At 47.2% G+C, this 22,757-nt stretch overlaps 1 protein-coding gene across 2 annotated transcripts in view; it reads left to right on the top strand.

Moving 5' to 3' along the window:
- LOC139054901 (uncharacterized) overlaps nucleotides 1-22,757 on the top strand; it is a 443,055-nt gene that overhangs the window by 193,312 nt on the left and 226,986 nt on the right. For both annotated transcript variants that reach the window (XM_070532627.1, XM_070532629.1), the window contains exon 3: nucleotides 9,032-9,174. In XM_070532627.1, coding sequence (XP_070388728.1) covers nucleotides 9,032-9,174 — 143 coding nt within the window. The remainder of the gene's footprint in view (nucleotides 1-9,031; nucleotides 9,175-22,757) is intronic.

Below are 22,757 nucleotides of genomic sequence, written 5' to 3'. Positions count from 1 at the left end.
GCAGCATAGATGACACCGCCGCCTCCGTCTCAAGTGCTCCGAAAGGTCCTTCAATAAGCACTTTTGCTACGGGCAGACACACGCTGTGAGCTTCCACAGCTTGCTTGATCCATGCGCACTCGCCCGTGAACATATCGGGTTCTACGTAAGAGGGGTGAACTACATCCATCGTAGCTGCGGAATCGCGAAGCACTCGGCACTCTTTCCCGTTCACGAGGAGGTCTCGCATGTAAGGCTCGAGAAGCTTCATGTTCTCGTCAGTGCTGCATAATGACAAAAACACGACTTTTGTTTTTGTTTCCGGACACTGCGCCGAAAAGTGACCCGGCTTCTGGCACGTATAACACACGCGCGCTTGCCTCGCCTCGAACCGCTTTCTGCGTTCGGCTTCGGCTGCCGCCGTCTCCTTACGTTCGGTCGGACTGCTTTCACTCGCGTCCGCACTACGAGTCTACCCCTTTGCTCTCATGGGCGTGAACTTCGGCCTCTCAAACTTGGAGCCAAATTCACCCTTTTGTCCGTCCTTAGCTCCGCGAGCCCGACGCGTCACAAACTCTTCGGCTAGCTCAGCGGCTCTAGCCACCGTACTAACGTCTGGCCTATCCAAGACCCAGTACCTCACGTTCTCAGGTAACCGACTATAAAACTGTTCTAGCCCGAAACACTGCAGAACTTTCTCGTGGTCACCAAACGCTTTCTCTTCTTTGAGCCACTCCTGCATGTTTGACATTAGCCTGTAGGCAAACTCTGTATATGACTCACTTTTGCCCTTCTCATTTTCTCGAAACTTCCGACGGAACGCCTCCGCTGACAGCCTGTACTTTTTTAGCAGACTCGATTTCACTTTGTCGAAATCCTCTGCCTCCTCTCTCTCCAAGCGAGCGACTACGTCGGCCGCCTCGCAGGGTAACAAAGTGAGCAAGCGCTGTGGCCACGTTTCCCGAGAGAACCCCTGCTTCTCGCACGTTCGCTCAAAGTTAACCAGGAACAAACCAATGTCCTCTCCAAGCTTAAACGGCCGCATTAGGTCAGTCATTTTGAACAATACTCGTTCTCCTGCACTGTGTGCCTGACTTCCATTACGAGCGCGTTCCATCTCCACCTCGAGTCGCTTCATTTCCAAAGCGTGTTGACGGTCACGCTCTTCTTTTTTCTCCCGTTGCTCTCGTTCTATCTGTTCTTTACGTTCACGCTCATCTTTCTCTTGTTTCTCTCGCTGTTGCTGTTGCTGTTCTTTAAGTTGCTGTCTTTAAGTTGCTTTAATTCTTTAAGTTGCTGTTGCTGTCCTGTCTTTTTGCCGTCTCCCTCTCCTCAATGGTCTCAAGGCATTCCGACAGCTCGTCATCCTCAGCTCCTAACTCAAGAATAGCCCTTAGCAGTTCTGGTTTTCTGAGTTTGTCTGAGACATCCAGACCCAACTCTCTTGCAAGCTCCAACAATTTCGGTTTGCGCAACGACTTCAAATCCATGGCTGCTCTGAATGCTGCTTTCTCTACTGCCTACTATTGTCTTGCCGCAACTAACCCGGCAGCAACGACAACCACAATTACCAGCTCTGTTTCTGACACTAACAAAAGCCTGGCAAAACTCAAAAGAAGAAAGTCCTGCACTCACCAAACCTCGCAGCCAAGAATTCAGCGCAGTCGTTCCGCTGCAGGCAACCAGTCATCACACAGGGCTCGTTGCACTGCTCCCGGATGGTCGTTGTGCTGCTCAGCATACAGTCAACCGCATATCTTCGCTGCTGGCCTCCGTTGTCGCGATCTCACCGCTGGCAACCAGATGTTTGAACCGCACCGATGGCACCGGTTATTGGAATCACACCGATGGCACCGGCTGTTGGAACCTCAGTGCTGACACCCGTTGTTGCAACCGGACCGTTGGCGCCCGTTGTTGCAAATGGGTCGCAAGCCCCAAGGGTAGCGTTGGCCTGGCGGCCTGGGGCACACTGGAAGCATCCGAAGGTCCCAGCAAAGCATGAGGCGACTGCTAACAGAACAACTTGTTTATTCTAGCATCGCAAAGAGCGGGCGGTCAGGTCGACCGAAGTAGGGAGACGGGAGAGCACGTTACTCAACAGAAGAATTCGGAGCCTCTCTCCTGGCGTCCGGGAGCAGCTGCTCTTATACTCTCGGAGTTGAGAGCAAGAGGGAAGGTCACGGGACTACGTCACATGACAGCGGCGACAGACGGACTGAGATACACGTTGGGACAAGGAGGTGACGCATCAGCCGGGCCGGCGCCGGTCAGACCTCCTCGCTTCACACTGGGGGAGCTCCTCTCCCCGGCTGCCGCGCTTTGACAAGCGTGGGCACACACACACACACGCACACACAAAGACACGTGGCACTGAACATGCCGGGACGCGCTCGGCGGGGATGCGTCGCGGCCGCTCCGAACGGGCCAAAATGTCCGCCGCTTTGAACGAAGCCCCGGCGTCCGTTGAATCCGCGCCGGCTACAGCGCGCGTCATAGGCGAAACGTAACATGGGCGACTTCAATACCAAGGTAGGCAAGAAGCATGCTGGAGACAAGGCAGTGGGGGAATATGGCTTAGGCACTAGGAATAGGAGGGGAGACTTATTAGTAGAGTTTGCGGAACAGAATAATATGCGCATAATGAATACCTTCTTCCGCAAGCGGGACAGCCGAAAGTGGACTTGGAGGAGTTCGAACGGTGAGACTAGAAATGAAATAGACTTCATACTCTGTGCTAACCCTGGCATCATACACGATGTGGACGTGCTCGGCAAGGAGCGCTGCAGTGACCACAGGATGGTAAGAACTAGTATTAGCCTAGACCTAAGGAGGGAACGGAAGAAACTGGTACATAAAAAGCCGATCAATGAGTTAGCGGTAAGAGGGAAAATAGAGGAATTCCAGATGAAGCTACAGATCAGGTATTCCGCTTTAACTCAGGAAGAGGACCTTAGTGTTGAAGCAATGAACGACAATTTTATGGGCATCATTAAGGAGTGGGCAATGGAAATTGGTGGTAACTCCGTTAGGCAAGCTACCAGTAAACTATCGCAGGAGACGAAAGATCTGATCAAGAAACGCCAATGTATGAAAGCCTCTAACCCTACAGCTAGAATAGAACTGCCAGAACTTTCGAAGTTAATCAACAAGCGTAAGACAGCTGACATAAGGAAGTATAATATGGATAGAATTGAATATGCTCTCAGGAACGGAGGAAGCCTAAAAGCAGTGAAGAAGAAACTAGGAATTGGCAAGAATCAGATGTATGCGTTAAGAGACAAAGCCGGCAATATCATTACTAATACGGACGACATAGTTCAAGTGGCTGAGGAATTCTATAGAGATTTATACAGTACCAGTGGCACCCACAACGGTAACGAAAGAGACAATAGTTTAGAGGAATACGAAATCCCACAGGTAACGCCGGAAGAAGTAAAGAAAGCCTTGAGAGATATGCAAAGGGGAAGGCAGCTGGGGAGGATCAGGCAACAGCAGATTTGATGGAGGATGGTGGGCAGGTTGTTCTAGAGAAACTGCCCCCCCTGTATACGCAATGCCTCATGACCTCGAGCGTACCGGAATCTCGGAAGAACGCTAACATAATCCTTATCTATAAGAAAGGGGATGCCAAAGACTTGAAAAATTATAGACCGATGAGCTTACTGTCCGTTGCCTACAAAGTATGTACTAAGGTATTTGCAAATAGAATCAGGAACGCCTTAGACTTCTGTCAACCAAAGGACCAGGCAGGATTCCGTAAAGGCTACTCAAGACCATATTCAATAGACCATATTCACACTATCAATCAGGTGATAGAGAAATGTGCGGAATATAACCAACCCTTATATATAGCTTTCATTGATTACGAGAAAGCGTTTGATTCTGTCGAAACCTCAGCAGTCATGGAGGCATTGCGGAATCAAGGTGTAGACGAGCCGTATGTAAAAATACTGAAGGATATCTATAGCGGCTCCACAGCCACCGTAGTCCTCGATAAAGAAAGCAGCAAAATCCCAATAAAGAAAGGCGTCAGGCAGGGAGATACGATCTCTCCAATGATATTCACAGCCTGTTTACAGGCGGTATTCAGAAACATTGATTGGGAAGAATTGGGGATAAAAGGTAATAGAGAATACCTTAGTAACTTGCGATTCGCTGATGATATTGTCTTGCTTCGTAACTCAGGAGACCAATTGCAATGCATGCTCACTGACCTGGAGAGGCAAAGCAGAAAAGTGGGTCTAAAAATTAACCTGCAGAAAACTAAAGTAATGTTTAACAGTCTCGGAAGAGAACAGCAATTTACCATAGGTATCGAGGCACTGGAAGTGGTAAGGGAATACATCTACTTAGGGCAGGTAGTGACGGCGGATCCGGATCATGAGACATAAATAATCAGAAGGATAAGAATGGGCTGGGGTGCGTTTGGCAGGCATTCTCAGATCATGAACAGCAGGTTGTCATTATCCCTCAAGAGAAAAGTGTATAATAGCTGTGTCTTACCAGTACTCACCTATTGTTCAGAAACCTGGAGGCTTACGCAAAGGGTTCTACTCAAATTAAGGACGACGCAACGAGCTATGGAAAGAAGAATGATAGGTTTAACGTTAAGGGATAAGAAAAGAGTAGATTGGGTGAGGGAACAAACGCGAGTTAATGAGATCTTAGTGGAAATCAAGAAAAAGAAATGGGGATGGGCAGGACATGTAATGAGGAGGGAAGATAACCGATGATCATTAAGGGTTACGGACTGGATTCCAGGGGAAGGGAAGCGTAGCAGGGGGCGGCAGAAAGTTAGGTGGGCGGATCAGATTAAGAAGTTTGCAGGGACGGCATGGCCACAATTAGTACATGACTGGGGTAGTTGGAGAAGTATGGGAGAGGCCTTTGCCCTGCAGTGGGCGTAACGAGGCTGATGATGATGATGATGATGACCTTAGTACCTTGCGATTCGCTGATGATATTGACGTGCGTAGTAATTCAGGGGACCAACTGCAATGCATGCTCCCTGACCTGGAGAGGCAAAGCAGGATGGTGGGCATAAAATTATTCTGCAGAAAACTAAAGTAATGTTTTGAAGTCTCGGAAGAGAACAGCAGTTTACGATAGGTAGCGAGGCACTGGAAGTGGTAAGGGAATACATGTACTTAGGACAGGTAATGACCGCGGATCCACATCATGAGACTGAAATAATCAGATGAATAAGATTGGGCTGGGTTGCGTTTGGCAGGTATTGTCAGATCACGAAGAGCAGGTTGCCATTATCCCTCAAAAGAAAAGTGTATAACAGCTGTGTCTTAGCAGTACTCACGTACGGGGCAGAAACCTGGAGGCTTACGAAAATGCTCTACTTAAATTGAAGACGACACAATGAGCTATGGCAAAATGAATGATAGGTGTAACGTTAGCGGATAAGAAAAGAGCAGATTGGGTGAGGGTACAAACGCGAATTAATGACATCTTAGTTGAAACCAAGAAAAAGAAATAGGCATGGGCAGGACATGTAATGAGGAAGGAAGATAACCGATGGTCATTAAGTGTAACGGGCTGGATTGCAAGGGCTGGGAAGCGTAGCAGGGGGCGGCAGAAATTTAGGTTGGTAGATGAGATTAAGAAGTTTGCTCAGACAACATGGCCACCATTAGTACATTACCGGGCTAGTAGGAGAAGTATGGGCGTTTGCCCTGCAGTTGGTGTGACCAGGCTGATAATGATGATGATGAGGGTGAGCGTGACTGCCGCTGCGATGTGCCCGGTCTGCGCTGCTGTTCGAAGAGTTCTGCGATGTCGGTAGCCTTTCGCCGAACCTAGGTCGAGGCGGATAGATAGAAAAACCCCGCACTCCGAGTCGTCGGTAGGGGCACTCCCGATACACATGACCAGCTTCGCCGCAGTGGTAGCAGAGCAGTCGTCGATCGGGTGCTCCCTAAACGTCTGATTTCCTTGCAAGTGTTCGGTGGTCGTCGAAGTACGGTAGCGGAGTTGTCGAAGTGGCTTACTCCGATTGCAACGCGACTGGCGGTGCAGCATAAGTAGGTGCAATAGCTTGGGCGGGGCTCAGTAATATTTCTGCGTAAGTCTTGCGCCGGGACTCGCTTGGCTGAGGCGGTGCTTCGCTGTTGGAAAGAGATGCCTGCAGTGCCTGCTGTACTTCGTTGCGTACGACGCTGGCGAGAGAGCTGACTAGAGGTGGCGACGTACCGTGGTGCTTCTGTAGCTCGTCGTGAAAAACTGAGCGAATCAGCTCTTAAAGCAAGGCGACGTCGCACCCGTAGCAGGCGGCATTTACTTGTCGGTTGTACATGTTCAACTTTTCCTGAAGGGTCTTCTCCATCGCGCTGGCTTCGGTGAGGAACTCCGCAACAGTCTTGGGTGTATTCCGAACAAGACCGCCAAAGAGCTGTTCCTTTACGCCTCTCATCGAATGACGCACCTTCTTCCCTTCCGACATGCTCGGATCGCCACGCTGAAAGAGACGCATCATGTCCTTCACGTGCATCGTACACTCTACTTGGACTTTTGAACGCGTGACTGAAGGGCCGGCTCCGTTTTTTCCCGGCAATCGGGGCTGGAGTAAGTCTCCAATAGCTTGCGCTGGAACTCAGGCCAGGATGACAGGCCTCTTTCGCGGCTCATCAACCACGTGCGAGCACCATCCTGGAGGCTCAAGTAGACGTTTTTCAGCTTGGCGTTGTTAAACGCAGCTGAGAAACGCTCGTTAAACGCAGCCATGCGCTCGAACTCCGCCAGCCAGCGTTCGACGTCTTCAAATGTGTCGCCATGAAAAGCCGTTGGCACTTGTGGGTTCCGCAACGCTAGGTAAATCGGTGCCACCCTTTCCGTAGAAGTCACAGTGGTCGCAGTCATCACTTTTTCCCGGAGGTTTGCAAATTCTGGGGTGAGGCCTCGGATTCGCCGGCTTGTGCGGTGGACTGAAGTCCACTTCATTTGTGGGGTGAGGTTCTCGCCGCCCAGTGGGGCCTCCTGCATAAGTTGAGCGTACCCAGCAAACTCCACCAAATTGTCGCAGATACTCTGCTGGAGTATACACGCTGATTGAAGATCCAGGCGGTAGCACTTTACGAGACATAGCGCAGCGCGATGCCGAGAAGAACCTCGTTCTCCTCTTCAGTCCCCTTGCTGTGCCACACCATGTGGCAATATAACGTGCCTGGTGGTACAGACAGCCTCGAGTTCGAGTTAATGACCTGTGCGTTCCTTTAGAAAGGCCCGGGACTGAGCTCGTCAGCATTAAAGAATCGTAAGCTTCCTGCTACTTGAGACAGGCCTGTTCCCTTGATCTCTCTTGTTGCCTTAGCATCAACGTTATTCACACCATGCTGAACTTCCACCGTTTTATTCTAATGAGCACCTTTATCAACGAAGCTGCAGCTTATGCAAAAGACAAGTATTAATTTATTTGCAGACAGTATTTGTGTCGCAACAGAGAAAACAGAGACAGCACCCGTTTAGAGTTCGTCGTCTTCGCGTTCTGCCCGCAGTTCGAACGCAACAGCCTAAGTGCGTCTCTTCATTACAGTGCTTATGCAGAACACCATTCTTCAGCTAAGCTGAAATGCACGCGGCAGTTGTATGCTACAAAATATGTAAATGCTCCTGTGGCTTAGAAAGGTGAATGTTTGGGATAGTTGATTTTCCATTTTAGATTGTGTGGTACAGCGCGAAGCCGCGACAAAGGATGCAAGAAAAATCAGGACAAGTGCAACCACCTGTGGCCCACTTGGTAGTTCATCAAAGTTTTGCGCTGAGGCACCATGGTGCCATGAAACTTCTAATTTTTTTGTGGATAAACCCCCCTTCTCCGCCTATTCGGTAAGAAACCAGCCAGCCACGCCAAAAGCTGGGGAAGTACGAAAGGATAACCTTCCTTAAAAATATTTGTTGAAATGTGCGATGCGGTGCATGGCACGCAGCGAATTCAGTCATTAAGTAAAAGTATTGAACAGGTTAAGAATAAACAGCATCTAAGCTTGCCGCATTATGCCATGTGTTCGAGATAACGTTACCAAGCTGTTCAAGGGAAAAATATTAGGGAACAATTAATAACCATTTCATTCTGTGAAGGATAACCAGCACAGCTATATTATGTTGACTGTATTTACAATGGTATTGATTTATATGATTATTCCTATACTGATTGAATAAAGACACAGACACTAACTTTGTGGTTGTTATCACCTTTATTATGCCTCGTTCGTTGCCGCAGTGGCCGTAGCTTTGTGGTCGCTGTGGTACACCACGATCAGGTGTACTGCTATGCTAGACACGTTCATGCTAAATGTTAAATCTATACACGACCGGTGTCATTGTGATCGGCATATTGACGTGAGTATAGCACACAATTCCAAACCATTCCATCAGGAAGAATACACTTCCCTTGCCGTTGGGGCAAGCTAAGTCGACGATAATGTCGGCGATTGGCGGGTACACCATGGCGTTCTATTATACTTTTCGACACTTCATTGGGAGCAAAGGAGCTCCGCCATCCTGTATTTTGTATATGGCCATGAAGGTAGTGCGCCATAACACGGTCAATAAGATGATAACATTCAGAGATAACATTCACCGCTCTTGTCCACGGACACATTTTTCATCAGAACCTAGCCTTATACAGCTTCGCTGTAAAAAGAAACACAGTGCAATATAGAGGTACAAGGCTTACTGTGTTGGCTCCTGAGTGGTGTGAAAACTGAACACAGTGGTTCTTAATGTTGTAATTTCTACCGTGCTTCTTGTTTTATTTTCTTTAAATACGGTAAATAAAATTAGCTTGTACAACCTATATATTTTCACAAGCGTACCATACTCTTCATCCTGAATATGTTGCAATCAGCATAAATAATTAATACCTCACGCCTTTCTCATTATGTTGACATTGAGCTGGTTGAAGATATTTCCTATGGACAACATACTTGTTTGCCCCTGAATCAGATACAGCTTCTATGAACCTGTCGCGTATATTGTGAAGTGTCAAAGAAATGTTCATAAAGCTTATCATAGTGATTTCTTTTTCTTGAACGCATGGCGACAGGCGAGCGTAGCACTGGGTGAAGGCTACATGACAACAGCGGGCACCATACGTCACGACAAGAAAGCTGGCCGACTGCCCGACAGGCACAGGGTGTACGACTGCCTTAACAAGTGCGACAAAAATCCGCCCTGCGCATGCGTCAGGTATGTGCAACGCTTCATCTCAGGCTAGGCGGCCAACATTTCCAGACTCATGGGGAACCTTTGCATGAAAGTACAAAGATCAGCAGAGAAATTCTACATGGTCCATTATGCGCCAGAAGTTAGGTTTGAATTCAGTTCTTGAGTTTTATGTGCAAAACCACGAGTTGATTGGTCCATTATGCGCCAGAAGTTAGGTTTGATTTCAGTTCTTGAGTTTTATGTGCAAAACCAGGAGTTGATTATGAGACACGCCTCATTGGTGAACTCCGGAATAATTTCGACCGTCAGGAGACAGCACGAGGCAGGGGCGTTTCTTCTCCTGCAATGAAACGCGGCCGCCGTGGCCGGGATCAGATCCTGCGAACTCGAGCATAGCAGCACAACAACGCAACCTGTGAGTTGCCGCAGCGCACCCAAATTAGGTTGCGATGACATCACGTGCATGTGCCAGTGATAAATGTGCTGTTTAAAAGTGCTAATGTGGAATGGTTGGTTGAACATGGACCAAAAAAGAGAACACAACGGGACAACACAGCACCCGTACGTGGGCGTGCTCTGTCAGTTTCTTGTGTTCCTCTTTTCTGTGATAACATTACTTGTGCAGAGTAGCAGAAGTTGAACTGATCTTGAAGTGCACTGGCACGTTGACCGAATAGTATAGAAAAGCAGAGAAAACGGCAGCTCTTCATTCTCAACTGGACATTCTTTTTCAACATAAATTCTTCATAGGTAAATACACAATTTCTTGCGCACGCGTAACGAAGCATAGATGCAGGCTAAATCAACATCTACCACCAGTGACACAACGTGGCTCTACGAAATCAGCTTCAACATTCTAGAGAGTTATAATACATAAATGAGCGTCCTGTGCCAAATGATAACGTTGTAACTGTTGTAAATGTCTAAAAAACGGCTCTTTATTAGAACCAGAAAAAGAAGACATGAAGTATGCGTCTCAGTGCCCCCCCCCCCCATAAAAAGCATCGTCCCGATGCAGGAAAGAAAAACGCATACAAAGAAGGCTATGCAGACACGGAATAATTGAAGATCTGCACTTCGTTCTCACGTAAAAATCTTCACACGCACAACATGGATTGGCTCATGTTGTGCACGGCACCCCTGTCATTGCGTGACACTGTCGGGCGTGAACTCATAATCTGAGTAAGATTTAACAAAGCATGTTGCTGAGCTATTTTTTCGTGACTTAAATGTTATGGCGGTAAGCAGAAGAGGGCGAAGTGAGACACAAATGACACATACGGGCGCCCGAATATGTCGTTTGTGCCTCACTCGTCTTCGTCTGCTTGCAGCCGTAACCTTTGCACATAATCCAACGGTCCACTAGCAATATTAATAATATTATAATAACAATTTTTTTCTTACATCCCTTCACGTTCCAATTGGATATCCAGCCCGCATAAGCACCATTGCTCGTGTGCGAGGGTTGGCATTCGGTAGGCGGTACTAATGTGTGTGCACAACGAATTGGTAAAACACTAAAAAGTAAAATAAAAATATTTCACCATGCAAAAAGATTGCGTAGTGTAATATTGAAAGGCGTGCACACACCATGTGTACAAGCTGAATATAAAAGAGTCAGTGACATTAAAAAACTTCGCAGTGAGGTTCACATAAACAGGTTCCGATTGGTTACAAAACGCAAAAAAAGGTGCATAATTTATAGCCGCACCCTGAATGTGCTCCCTCATTGTATACATGCATAAAAAGTCTCAAAGAAAACTTTGACAAATCAGGGTATTACATATCACCTATCACCGTAAGAATGACTTTATTTATTTACATGATCCTCTGATCGCATTATCCTTCAAATAATTAAAACTAGGTAGTACGTAGAAAAAACGAGTCCTCTTGCCATAGTTTGTTTATGCAAGAGGCGAACATACTTTTTTATCTGACGCAAGCAGCGAGATTTCACGCTCAAGCTCTGGAACTTAGTGGGAAAACAAATCTTACCTATGGCCTTAAGTTTCCCTTCTTGCTCGATAAACAAAATGCCCTACTGGTACCTGCACACAAAACATCCTCCCCATGACCAAGTGTGCCATAAAAGAGGCTATGGACAATTTTTTCACGATGAGGTTATCTTTAGTGTACTAGAAGAAGCAACGCCGTAAATTGTTGCTCCGTACTTAATGATTAATTCACCAAGTGATTTGTAAGACATTTTACGAACAGCCGCATCGCACAAACTCTTTAGGGCATACAAATGAGCGCACACAGCACGTAAACGCCTTGCGAACTCATCAGTGGGCGCATTCCATGGTAGTGTGTCGTCGAAGTGTACACCGAGGTATTTTGTGTCTCTTGCCAGAGTTACCGGAGGAGACGAGCACGCATTTCAGTCACTAGTGTTGATATAAACAGGGCAAATATCCCGAATTACTTTATAAGGATATTTCATTCTCAACAAATCAATCAAGTAGTTTAGGCACACCATGCTGTAGTACTCGAGCGGCTTACTTCAAGAATATATGGCATATAACCAAAGCCGTGTCATCACTATATACAAAAAACTTCATGCTTCATTGGTAAGCAAGCCAGATCGATTCGCGTAGATATTAAACAAAAGTGGTGCCCGGACAGACCCTTGTGTCATACGTGGTTTAACACCTAAGGAAGTGCGTGCGTATACGACTACCTACAACGACACATTGCTGTATGCATCTTAAATAATTTTTCGGAAAGTTAGTAATACGGGTCTTTGAAACCACAGCTGCTTTCTTTCGGAGTAACAGTTTATGATTTAAAGTGTCAAAGGCTCTTTGTAAGTCATCGAAGAGACTCAATAAACATTGTTTTTACAGAGTTCATTACTGATGTGGTGATTAAAGTCTTCCAACAGGCCTATAGTACTCAACCTTGAGTGAAAATTTACCAGTACTAGATTATTAAGGCTCGAACTTTCAAATAATGAGGCCGTATTGAGGCTGGCGACGCGCCTTGCAGCCAACAAAATTTCATGCACCGTTTTGCTGCTACAAACTGCGGCTTTTCCGCTCAATGGACCATTTGATGTTTGCGCAAAAAAAGATCAAAAATAAAGTCTCTCGGCGGAGTACGGGCAGCGTTTACATCTCATAGAAAATAAATCTACTAGACGCTCCAGAGCCCTTCTTGCCTGGGTGAGGTCAAATCAGTACCAATTGGCATTGAACTCAAGCAGCAAAAATACTGATGTGCAACAAAACTGGGGACTGTGCAATTGTCATCGGTGACGAGGAATACATTGTCGCTGTAGATGAGTGAGGCTCGTTGATGCATTTTGAGATGTACGTGTTCACTTGCATTGCAATGACAAACTTAGGATGTAGTTCCCTACAAGTATTATTCAGTGAAGAAAAAAAAAGTGCAGATACACCACTTGTTATATTTAATTGCTCAAGCTATACAAAATAAAGCAGCAGAGCTTGAATGTTTGTTTTGAAGTTTGGATCAGGTTTTACTGTGGTTCATCATCATCAACATCATCAGGCTGTTCTGTGTTCACTGCCGGACGAAGTCCTCTCCATACGACCTGCGGTTACGCGCACTCAAACACGCGAAAGTCCTCCAAGTTTTCAAGCAAGCATTATGTACACAAACAAACGAAGATGTGGTAGTGCGTCCTCACTTGCAGGTTGCTTCTTGAGTGCTGTTTTGCACGCAGAAGTTTCTTCTGCGACTAGCAGTTATCAAATAGTGCATGCAGTTGCAAATAATATTGGAATTTGCTGCTTGTTATCAGTTCCCATGCGTTAGCATGCCAGATTATTTTTGACGACGTACCGGCGCTTTATTTATTGTTGAACGCAATCTTGGAAGCCAGCGTTCACGTGTAGCATAATTCTGCATCTTGAACGAGATCGCTCTCATAGTGAAGCGTTAATTACATAAAAATAAAAGTAAATATTTGACTAATTGACGCGTGTTTCGGAATTACTTTTTAAACTAATTACTTAAGGACATGTGTTTCAGTTTATGCATTATGGCCGGTGACCTTTAACGTTTGAGTAAGTCACGCATCTTTGTTAATTACGTATGAAACTAATTAATTTAGTTAAAATTTTCGCATTTGAATTTATGCATTATAACCGCCAACTTTTTAGACTCGTATCTAAACCAGTTTCGAGGTACTCAAATTTGCGACAAAAGCATTGGTGTGACGTTATCTTCCGAGCTTTAGTGCATAAAAAGGCGTTTTCTTCAAACAGTAAGCGGACCAACTGAATATTTTGCGCCGAGTTTGATAACGTTTACCTCAAAACTGGACCTAGTTTCAAAAAAAGTTCTAAGTGAGTGGTTCTCGTGAAATCACTGGGTTCGATTTGTCTTCAATTTAGGATATACACTGCAGTGATTGAGAACATACAATTTCGAAATGTTGTATATTGGACCAAGTGTTTACGCTGGGTGCTGTTTATGGGCTTCCGTCACCGCCGCCAAAGTACACTTCAGTGTTTTATGAATACATGTTGCCAGCAAGCACTAGGAAAGTTACTATAGCTGGTTTATTTTACCTTGCTTCCATTGAAAAGAGAAGTGACCTTGCGGTAGACTTAACAGACGCCTCTATTCATGACATGGGGATGGCTTGCCACCTTGGTGAAGCGCGTGCGAGGTGCAGAAGAGTATGCGTTTGACTGGTTGGTTCACAATTATGAGCAGTAAACAGCGCTAAACAGCAAGACCATGAGAGGTACACGGACCACAACGCTGACCAACAATCCAGTGCCTTTATTCTGTCAGTCAGCATATATATACTCCTCCACCGCAATCTCAAAAGAAATTCAGCATGCACAGGGGCGATAAACTGCAGTCCATGAGATAGGAGGGCTATATTTCCTTTGGAAGGAGAGAAATGGAGGATCGGCTTATACATGCTTCGCCGCTATTATGAATGTGAAAGGCTTCGGAAGCAAGACGTACGCAGTCATCATGGTATTTTGACAAATAGGTCACATGTTTAAAAGACGGATCGCAGCCGCACATTGGAATACAGGGATAATTGACCATATCTAGCTTGTTCTTGAAGCTTGTTTGAGTGTTCGCGCATGCGGTCATCAATGCGCCAACCAGCTTGACCAAAATAGAAGTGCTTGCATGAAATAGCCATCTCATACACCACACAGTCACAACAGCCAACAACGAACCTCTGCCTGTGCTGCTTTTTACACCTTTTTTTTTTGTTCTCGGTCACCCGATTGACTTGGTGGCACAGGCTACCTAACTTATTTCTCGCAGTGAACAACACCCTAACGTCTGCCCTGCTGACAACCTTTTTGAGATTATGTACAACCTGGTGCACATATGGGATAACTGCAACCATTTGCCGTGAGTGATTCTCAGGTAGAGCAACTGCTCAATATTTTCTTTTAAGGATTGTGGCGAGGCTTTCAGCAATGCAAGTTAAGAACGGTAATAGGACACCTGCGAGCTTCAGCCTGCATACTTCCAATTCGAAGCTTGCATCTACTTGGTGGTCACAAGACCTGATGAGGGCTGCATTCATGCAAGATCCTGTAATACCGCGCTTAAATACCTTTGAGTGCGCGGAGGAAAAAGCGAAGGAGGCTATTATGCGACCGATGAGCATAACTCTCAGATTGAGGGTTATGGTTCCTTTCAAAGATAGGACCTATTTGTCAAAATACTATGATGGCCCTGCACGTCTTACTTCCGAAGCCTTTCACATTCATAATGGCAGCAAAATATGTAAGCATCCCCTCCATTTCTCTCCTTTGGAAGCAGATAGCCTTCTGTAAGGTCGTTGTGAATGTTCGCCTTGGTTAAACTCATGTGTGCATTGTTTTTGCTAGGTTGAAGTGCGGGCTTGCTCGTCCTTTCTGGGGTTCTGTCTGTGTGTGTTTATCTGTTACCTTCCAATGGTGTACTGTTGGTTCCCACCCAAGCCGCTTCCCACGAACGCCTGCTTTGGGAAGGCTGTGGCCGGACGCGGTTTGGCGGAAAAGGAAGCGGCAAGGGTTCTTGGGCACTGGTTCGGGCGAGCATCATAAATCACTCAGGGCGCCGCTACCGCGGCATCTGGAGAAGGGAATTTCTGGGGAGTGTTTGGTTCGGGCCGAAGCAGTGCGGGTGGCTCAGGTGGTTCAAGCGGCGGCCACCGCCTATGTGGCGCAGTTCGCACCCATTGTACCGCGTATGGGCGTGAGAATGCGCATGGTGGAGTGGGCCGTGAGCGATTTCGTCAAGTGCTCGATTAGAGCTACGGACTGCCCCGAGGCCTTTGCTCAGCCGCATTCGTTCATGTGAAATTGATTTCATAATTTACTGTATACCCAGTGAAACTGCTAATGACTGTCTGCAAATAAATCCGGTTAAATTATTGACATTTAGCATCTTTAGGCCCAGAATTCTGAAGCAGTGAACAGTGCAGCGGCTTAGGAAAAGCCGAGAACGAACGAGAACTCCAAGAAAGACGAACCCGGCGGAGGAAAAGGAAAGAAAAGCTTGCTCTTTCCTATTTCATTGATTGCAATTTATTTCCCCTGCCAATGCTGAATTTCTGTTGCTCTTTTGATTTGAGATAGCAGTAGAAGAGTATGTATATGCTGACTGAAAGAATAAAGACATGGTTGTTATTGAGCGCTGTGGTCTGTGTCCTTCTCTTCGTCCTAAATCAAGAAAGGGGCTGACAGATGGAATAGTACATGGTGGTATAAAGTTTAAACAGGGATAAGGTGCCTCAGCAAGGCTGGCCAACGTTTCAATAGGAGGACCTATCTTCGTGAAAGGCTGCCTCCTTATCCTCGGCATGTTAGATTTAAAGGGTTAGTGCAGTGAAGTCGAGCGCCGGTGTTGGCGCTGGCAGCTGGTTTTAAAGGGAGAGACTTCTTCAGAGGTAATGAGCACTGCCGTACGACGTCTGTGAGCTTCGTTTCCAAGACGAGGGGACAAGAGCGGGACAGTGGGAACGTGGTGGAGAAAACAAAAGAAAGAAAAGCAGAGAAAAAAATTTTACAAAATCCGGGGCGACACCAAGAAGAAAGAAAAATAAAGAAAGATTGAAGAAGAAAGAAAACAAAAGAAAGAATGACGGGGCATGGGAGGGCGTTGGGCAGGTGAGAGGTCAGAGGTGTCGTTGGTGGCATGTTTTTGTGGCATTAGAAGAGCCGGTCAGGCGGTCAGTGCGCGAGTAACACAAAAGTCAGTCAGTCAAGAACTTTATTGAAGTCCTGAGGAGTTTCAATCCGTTGGAGATCCCACGCGAGGAACTCCTCCGGCAGAAACCGTAGGCGACACCCAAGTCGGGACGGGAACGTGGTGACGCTCCGCCAGTTCTTGGGCCCTCTGGACGGCCTTGAGTTGGAGTTTGCGGTCCGGGCTTTTGAGGGCTTCTTCCCATTCGGGCTCACTGGAGAGAGGGCCCTTTGGTAACGCGGTACATTGCCATAGCATGTGCGAGAGTGAGCAATAAAGTTCTGGGCAGTCTGGGCAAGTTGCCGGGATTTCTGAGTTATAGTGACTTAGAAGGCCTCGTGACGGATACGAGTCCGTTTGTAGCATTCGAAACGCGGCCGCCTGCGCGCGTTCGAGTTTGGCGTGTGGGAGCGGGAATTTGGTTCTGCCTTTCCGATAGTGGGAGGTGATCTCTTGGCAAGTGAGCAGCGGGTCATTAAACTGAATGTCCAGCCCCTCGTAGGCCGTGGGACCGTCGCGGCGGGCAAGTTCTCGCGCACGGTCGTGGGCCGTTTCATTGAGGTTAGCTTTTTGCGGGTGAATGTCTTTCCCCATGTGAGCGGGGAACCAGGAGAGGCACCGTTTGCTTTCTTTTGAGCTCGCTAGTAGTATACGCGCTGCTTCTTTAGATACGTTGCTGCATTCGTAGGCCCGAATTGCGGCACGCGAGTCCGTGAAGACACAAGTAAATGTGGGGTCTGCCATGGCGATGGCTACGGCTATTTGTTCCGCTTTAGCGCTGGTGCTCGTTTTAACCGATGCGGATGATCGTAGCGTTCCAAAGACAATTTTTTTTCCAGCCTATTACTCAATTGCACATACTCTTTCAGTTTTTTACGTTTATATCAACTGTACGACCCCCTTCTCCCATGTACACGTCCCACGTGCACTTCACCCTCCTATATGTTATTCAGGTTTTGGTTCCCCCCTGTCTTTTCCTTTTCTTCTTTAATATATTTATTGAAACACCCTCACCAACACATTCGGAAGTCAATAAGCCTTTTTCAGCGCCTCAACCCAGGCTATCGCCATTTCTGGATGCCGCCGTAGCAACACCTACGTTGAGCGACTGGGGCAACGTCACTTGAAAGACCATGCCGCTGCCTTTCAGTCACCCCTTATATTGCACCGCAGACTCCTCGTCGCCATGTTAACTATTTCAAGATTACTCGACGTACTGCTGCTATGCTACTCTTTCAACTCAGTTTCGCGCACTGACCGCCTGACCGGCTCTTCTAATGCCACTAAAACGTGCCACCAACAACACTCCTGACCTCTCACCTGCCAGACGCCCTCCCATGCCCCGTCTTTTATTATTTTTTTCTTGTTCATTCTCTTTTATTTTGTTTTCTTCTCGGTGTCTCCCCGGATATTTTTTATTTATTTTTTTCTCTGCTTTCTCTCTTTTCTTTCCTTTCCTTCCCGCATTCCCACTCACCCGCTCTTGTCCCCTCGTATTGGGAACGAAGCTCACAGACGTCGGACAACAGCTCTCTTTACCTCTGAAGTCTCTCCCTTTAAAACCAGCCACCTGCGACAACACCTTCACATCACTTCACTTCCCTTTATTACCTTAAAGGCCCCCGTGTTTGGGGGTGTTACATAAGGGGTGGGTTACATGTATAAATCATATAATAAACAAAGAAAACACGTAATGAACATAAATTATTCGCTGTTAAATACCGTAGCTATACAATTCAGAAATTTATATGTACAGGTGAATGTGACGATGTCGTGTGGAAGGTCTTTCCAGTCCGGGGCTCAGCGCGGAAAGAATGAAGATGCGAATGTAGCAGTGCGCGCACGAGGCCATGCAACTTGAAGGGGTTTACCAATGCGGGGGGAAATACGTGCCGGCGGATTGATGTAGGGCGAATGACGAAGTGAGCTGTCATAAAGTTTATGAAACAAGCACATACTAGTAATACGACGTCTACAAGCTAGAGATGTTAAACCTGCCTCTGCTTTTAATGATGATATACTAACGTTATATGAATAGCAGGAATATATGAATCTTGTGGCTCGACTTTGTACTGATTCTAGGGAAATGTTAGATAATTTTGGTAAGGGCTTCAAATAGCAGAGGCGTATTCTAATTTAGGACGGACAAGTGATTTGTAGGCAAGTAATTTTAGGTTTCGTGGGGCATGTCGTAGATGACGTTTTAAGAATCCAAGGGTTCTGTTAGCGGATGATATGATTTTTGAGACATGTGCGTTCCAGGTTAGATCATTGAACAATTTTACGCCGAGGTATTTATAAGTGTGAGTTAATTCTACGGTCACGTGCGAGAATTTGTATGAGAAGAGGAGAGGATTACGTTTTCGGTTTTCGGACAGGAGTTTACATTTATTGGGGTTTAGTTTCTTGAGCCATTGGTTACAGCAGTCCTGTACACTGTTTAAGTCATTCTGGAGGGTGAGCTGATCAGAGGTGTTATTGATTGTGCGATAGATGACACAGTCGTCGGCAAAACTACGTTTGTTAGAAGAGACATGCGTTGGTAGGTCATTAATGTATATTAAAAATAATAGCGGGCCAAGGACTGATCCTTGCGGGACACCTGATGTTACGGGAAGAGGACTAGAGGCTTGATTATTAACGTAAACATACTGGGTGCGGTTAGCGAGGAATTCACTTATCCACTGTAAAATGTTAGGATGAATGTTTACCCAGGAAAGTTTTAGTAGCAAGCGTTTGTGGGGTACTTTGTCAAACGCTTTCGCAAAGTCCAGGAATATTGCATCAGTGTGAAGGTTAGAGTCAAGGTTCATATGCAAATCATGGATGAAAATAGCCAATTGTGTACCACATGATAGGTTTTACCGGAAACCATGTTGAGCAGGATAAAAAAAAACATTAATAGAGTCAAGAAAGTTCATTATGCGGGAATAAATGACATGTTCCATGATTTTGTATGGCACACTTGTTAAAGAGATGGGGTGGTAGTTAAGGGGTGATTCTTTGTTACCTGATTTAAAGACCGGAACAACCTTCCCCACCTTCCAATCGCTGGGAATGTGACCTGAGGAAAGTGATTGTGCACAAAGTTTTGATAGATATGGTGCGGAAGCATGGCCAGTATTTTTGAGGAACTTGGGGGTGATTTCATCAGCACCCGCTGAAGATGACATCTTGATATTATCTATAATACATATAACGCCATGCGCAGAAAACATAAGTGAAGGCATAGGCAAACTTAGGTGTGTAGTTGCGGTAGAAAGTGGCATATCAATTTCGTGTGTGAAGACGGATGAGAAAGCGGTGTTAAAAATATTTGCACAGTCAATGTCACTGCTTGTCAATGTCACTGGATAGATTGCAGGTATGTTGATTCGGCTGTGTACTATTTGTTCCAGGCGCATGCGCTTGGGTTGCGTTTTGCTGCACAAAAAGTCTCTTCTTTTTGTTCTCGAGTGTCTTCAAGAGCTTTGAAAACCATGGTTTGTTGTGACTGGCACGAAATGGGATGGTGGGAATTTCATGGTTGGAATTTTTTGATGGTGGGAGAAACTCAGCCACTTATCCTCCAGTGATCCATCATTGAAACCCGTCTGAAAGTTTGGAAATGACGCCGTCAGGTGATAATTAATTTCTTCGTAATTCCCTTTGTCATAGAGGCGAATTGTTTTGCGGAATGTTTGACGCGATTCAGGGGTGACGGTGAAAGTAGCGTCTAAAACATTGTGGTCACTGATTTCACGGAGGTAAGTAAGCGATGATAAACTTTCTGGGTGATTAGTTAGAATGCACGTGATGTCACTGCAATAACCCTTTATAACTAACATGCCGAGGATGACGAGGCCGCCTTTGACGAAGATAGGTCCTCCTATCGAAACGTTGGCCAGGCTTCCTGGGGCACCTTATCACTGTCTACAAACTTTATACCACAGAGTTCTCTTCATCCTGCTGTTTAGCACTGTTTACTGCTCGTAAGGGGCGGGGGTAAAGTGTTATTTTAGAACCAGCACTTTATGGTGAACGGGCGTAAGCTTCTCATGAGGGGACGTGGAGGGCTTCCCTCGCCGACGCCTCGCGGGCGTGCTAGGTCGCCCCAGGTTTGATCGTCTAGGGCGCAGCTCCGCAAAGCCTCGTGTTACCTCGACGAGAGGGTCGTGGCGTTAATGTACGTGTACTGTGCTGGGCACTCCCACAGCACATGCGGAAGATTAGCCGGGTCAATGCCACAGCACCGGCAGTAGGGCGTAGTGTAAACATCTGGGAATATAAAGTGGGGGCGGGCGGGTGAAGGGTTCGTGTTTGTAGCTGACGCGGGGAGGCAGCCTGCACCGGGCTCAACTTGGGGTGAGGTGGGGGGAGGTTCGGCGACTGAGGGAAAAGCCTTAACGATATTGTTATACGTGGTCAGATTGTCACTGGTGTCCAACTCGTCTCCAGTGATTCCGGCGTGGTTGACTAGGCCATGCGCAATGCAGTGGGTGACCTCACTGAGAGTGGGGAGGTGTGAGTGGACAGGGCCCGCATGGGCCGGGATCTATGCCAGGGAGATCATGCTGTCGTTAGAGTGTGGGGCCTGGCAGAGGATGCGAAGGGTTTGGGGAGAAATAACACCGTTGCTGAAGTTAGTCATGTCTGAGCGAGAGTCACACACGATGGTGTGACAGGTGGTCTCTAGACTAACCAGGGCGATGGCCACTTCTTCAACCATCTTGGCAGGGGGGGCAGTGACACTGGAGGCGTGGTGTAGGACTCCATCGCATGTGGCGACAGCCAAAAATCGTGTGCCATGGGAATATTAGGCGGCATCAACAAATGTGACGCCAAGTACGTGAGTAAGGGCTTTTATGATAGCTCCAGCCAGAGCTTGGCGCCGTGCCCTGTAATAATCAGGGTGCATGTTTCTATGAATAGGGTCGGTGTAGATCCAGCTACGCATGTCAGTCGGGATCGGTTGTTTGGGGCTCGGTTGCTTATGGTAGATGAAGACAAGCGCGGATAGAATAACGCGTCCCGTTTTAGTAAGGTTGAGCCGTTTAAGCAGAGAGCATTGTAGGGCTTCAATGAGTTCGGCAAGGGTGTGCGAACTCCCAGTCGGTTGAAGAGGTCAGTGCTGGTGTAATGCGGGAGGCCTAGTGCTTGCTTGTAGACCCCTCGTATGAGGGTGTCGAGCTTCTGTTGTTCAGCAAGGTATCAGTTGAGGTACGCAGAAACATAGGTAATGGGACATATGACAGAGGACTGCACGAGGCGAAGAACGCTTACTTTGAGTCCTCCTCGTTGGTTAGAGATACGTTTAAGAAGGTGTAGGGTGTCTTAAGGTTGGGTAGAGATCTTGTTGAGAGCGAAGGCGTTGGAGCCGTTGGTAGAGATGGTGAGACCAAGGATCCGGATACTAGAACGTGTGGGATAGGACTGCCATCTTGAAGGCGTAGGGTGATGGCGTCACAAGGTCGGTGATCAGATTGGTGTTTGGGAGGGCAAATCCGCTAAATAGGCTTGTAAAAAAGAAGCTCTGATTTAGCCTGGGAACAACGCAGTCCTATTTCATGGAGATAGGCTGCAACCCTGTTAATCGCCGTTTGGAGGGCTGACTCCACTTGACAACCACTCCCTCAGTACGCCCAGATGGTGATGTCATCGGCGTAGATGGTACAGTTGATATTGTCGACTCGTTATAGTAGCTGGGCAATGTCAATCATGTCTAAGTTAAAGAGCATGGGAGAGTTAACTGAACCTTGCGGGGTGCATTTGCTGCCAAGGGGAAGGTGGTCTGATCGTAAGTCCCCGGCCGAGAGGGTGTCCGTGCGATTGTAGAGCAAGTCACGGATGTAATTGTAGGCTCGCTTCCCAGGTGGAGGTCCCCGCAACGGAGGCAGCGGGCATCGCGCGAACATGTTGCGCCGGCGTGACCAAACAAGCCGCATCGATCGCACTGGAGTGGCCGCGGGAGTCTGGGATGAACCGTGCGAAGCTGCTTGAAGAGGAGGACTTCGGCTGGAACGGCACTGCCGGCGAATCGCACCGCTATGTTGTGGCGCCTGCGCTAGCATGAGAAGATGCTAACGGAGGCTTCAAGGTGGTCTCTTATTGTGTCCGCCTCCAACGAGCGGTCGACACCGAAGACGGTGCCAGCACAGGTGTTTTTTGTGAGAACTTTCGCCCTCACTGGCACATCGCCGACGGTGCGGACTTGTAGGAGATGTGACAGTTCTGCCCCCGGGAGCGCGTCGACAGCGACAACATTCCGTCGAAAGTTCACCCGCACGCGGTGTGCTCCCTGAATAGCTGAGAGCTGTGCGGTGAGAGATTCTTGCGTCAGTCTCAGGAAGTTGCCTTTCTTCCCTTGGGAACGAAACAGGACCGTGTCAGCGCTTTCTCCTGGAGCTGGGCCGTCGACCGAGATTGTATGTGGGATGATCCCGAGA

Source organism: Dermacentor albipictus, chromosome 1 (genome assembly GCF_038994185.2).
Source record: "Dermacentor albipictus isolate Rhodes 1998 colony chromosome 1, USDA_Dalb.pri_finalv2, whole genome shotgun sequence".
NCBI classification, from domain to species: Eukaryota; Metazoa; Arthropoda; class Arachnida; order Ixodida; family Ixodidae; genus Dermacentor; species Dermacentor albipictus.
Note: the sequence above shows the minus strand (reverse complement) of the source record. Positions and strands in the feature narration are given on the sequence as shown.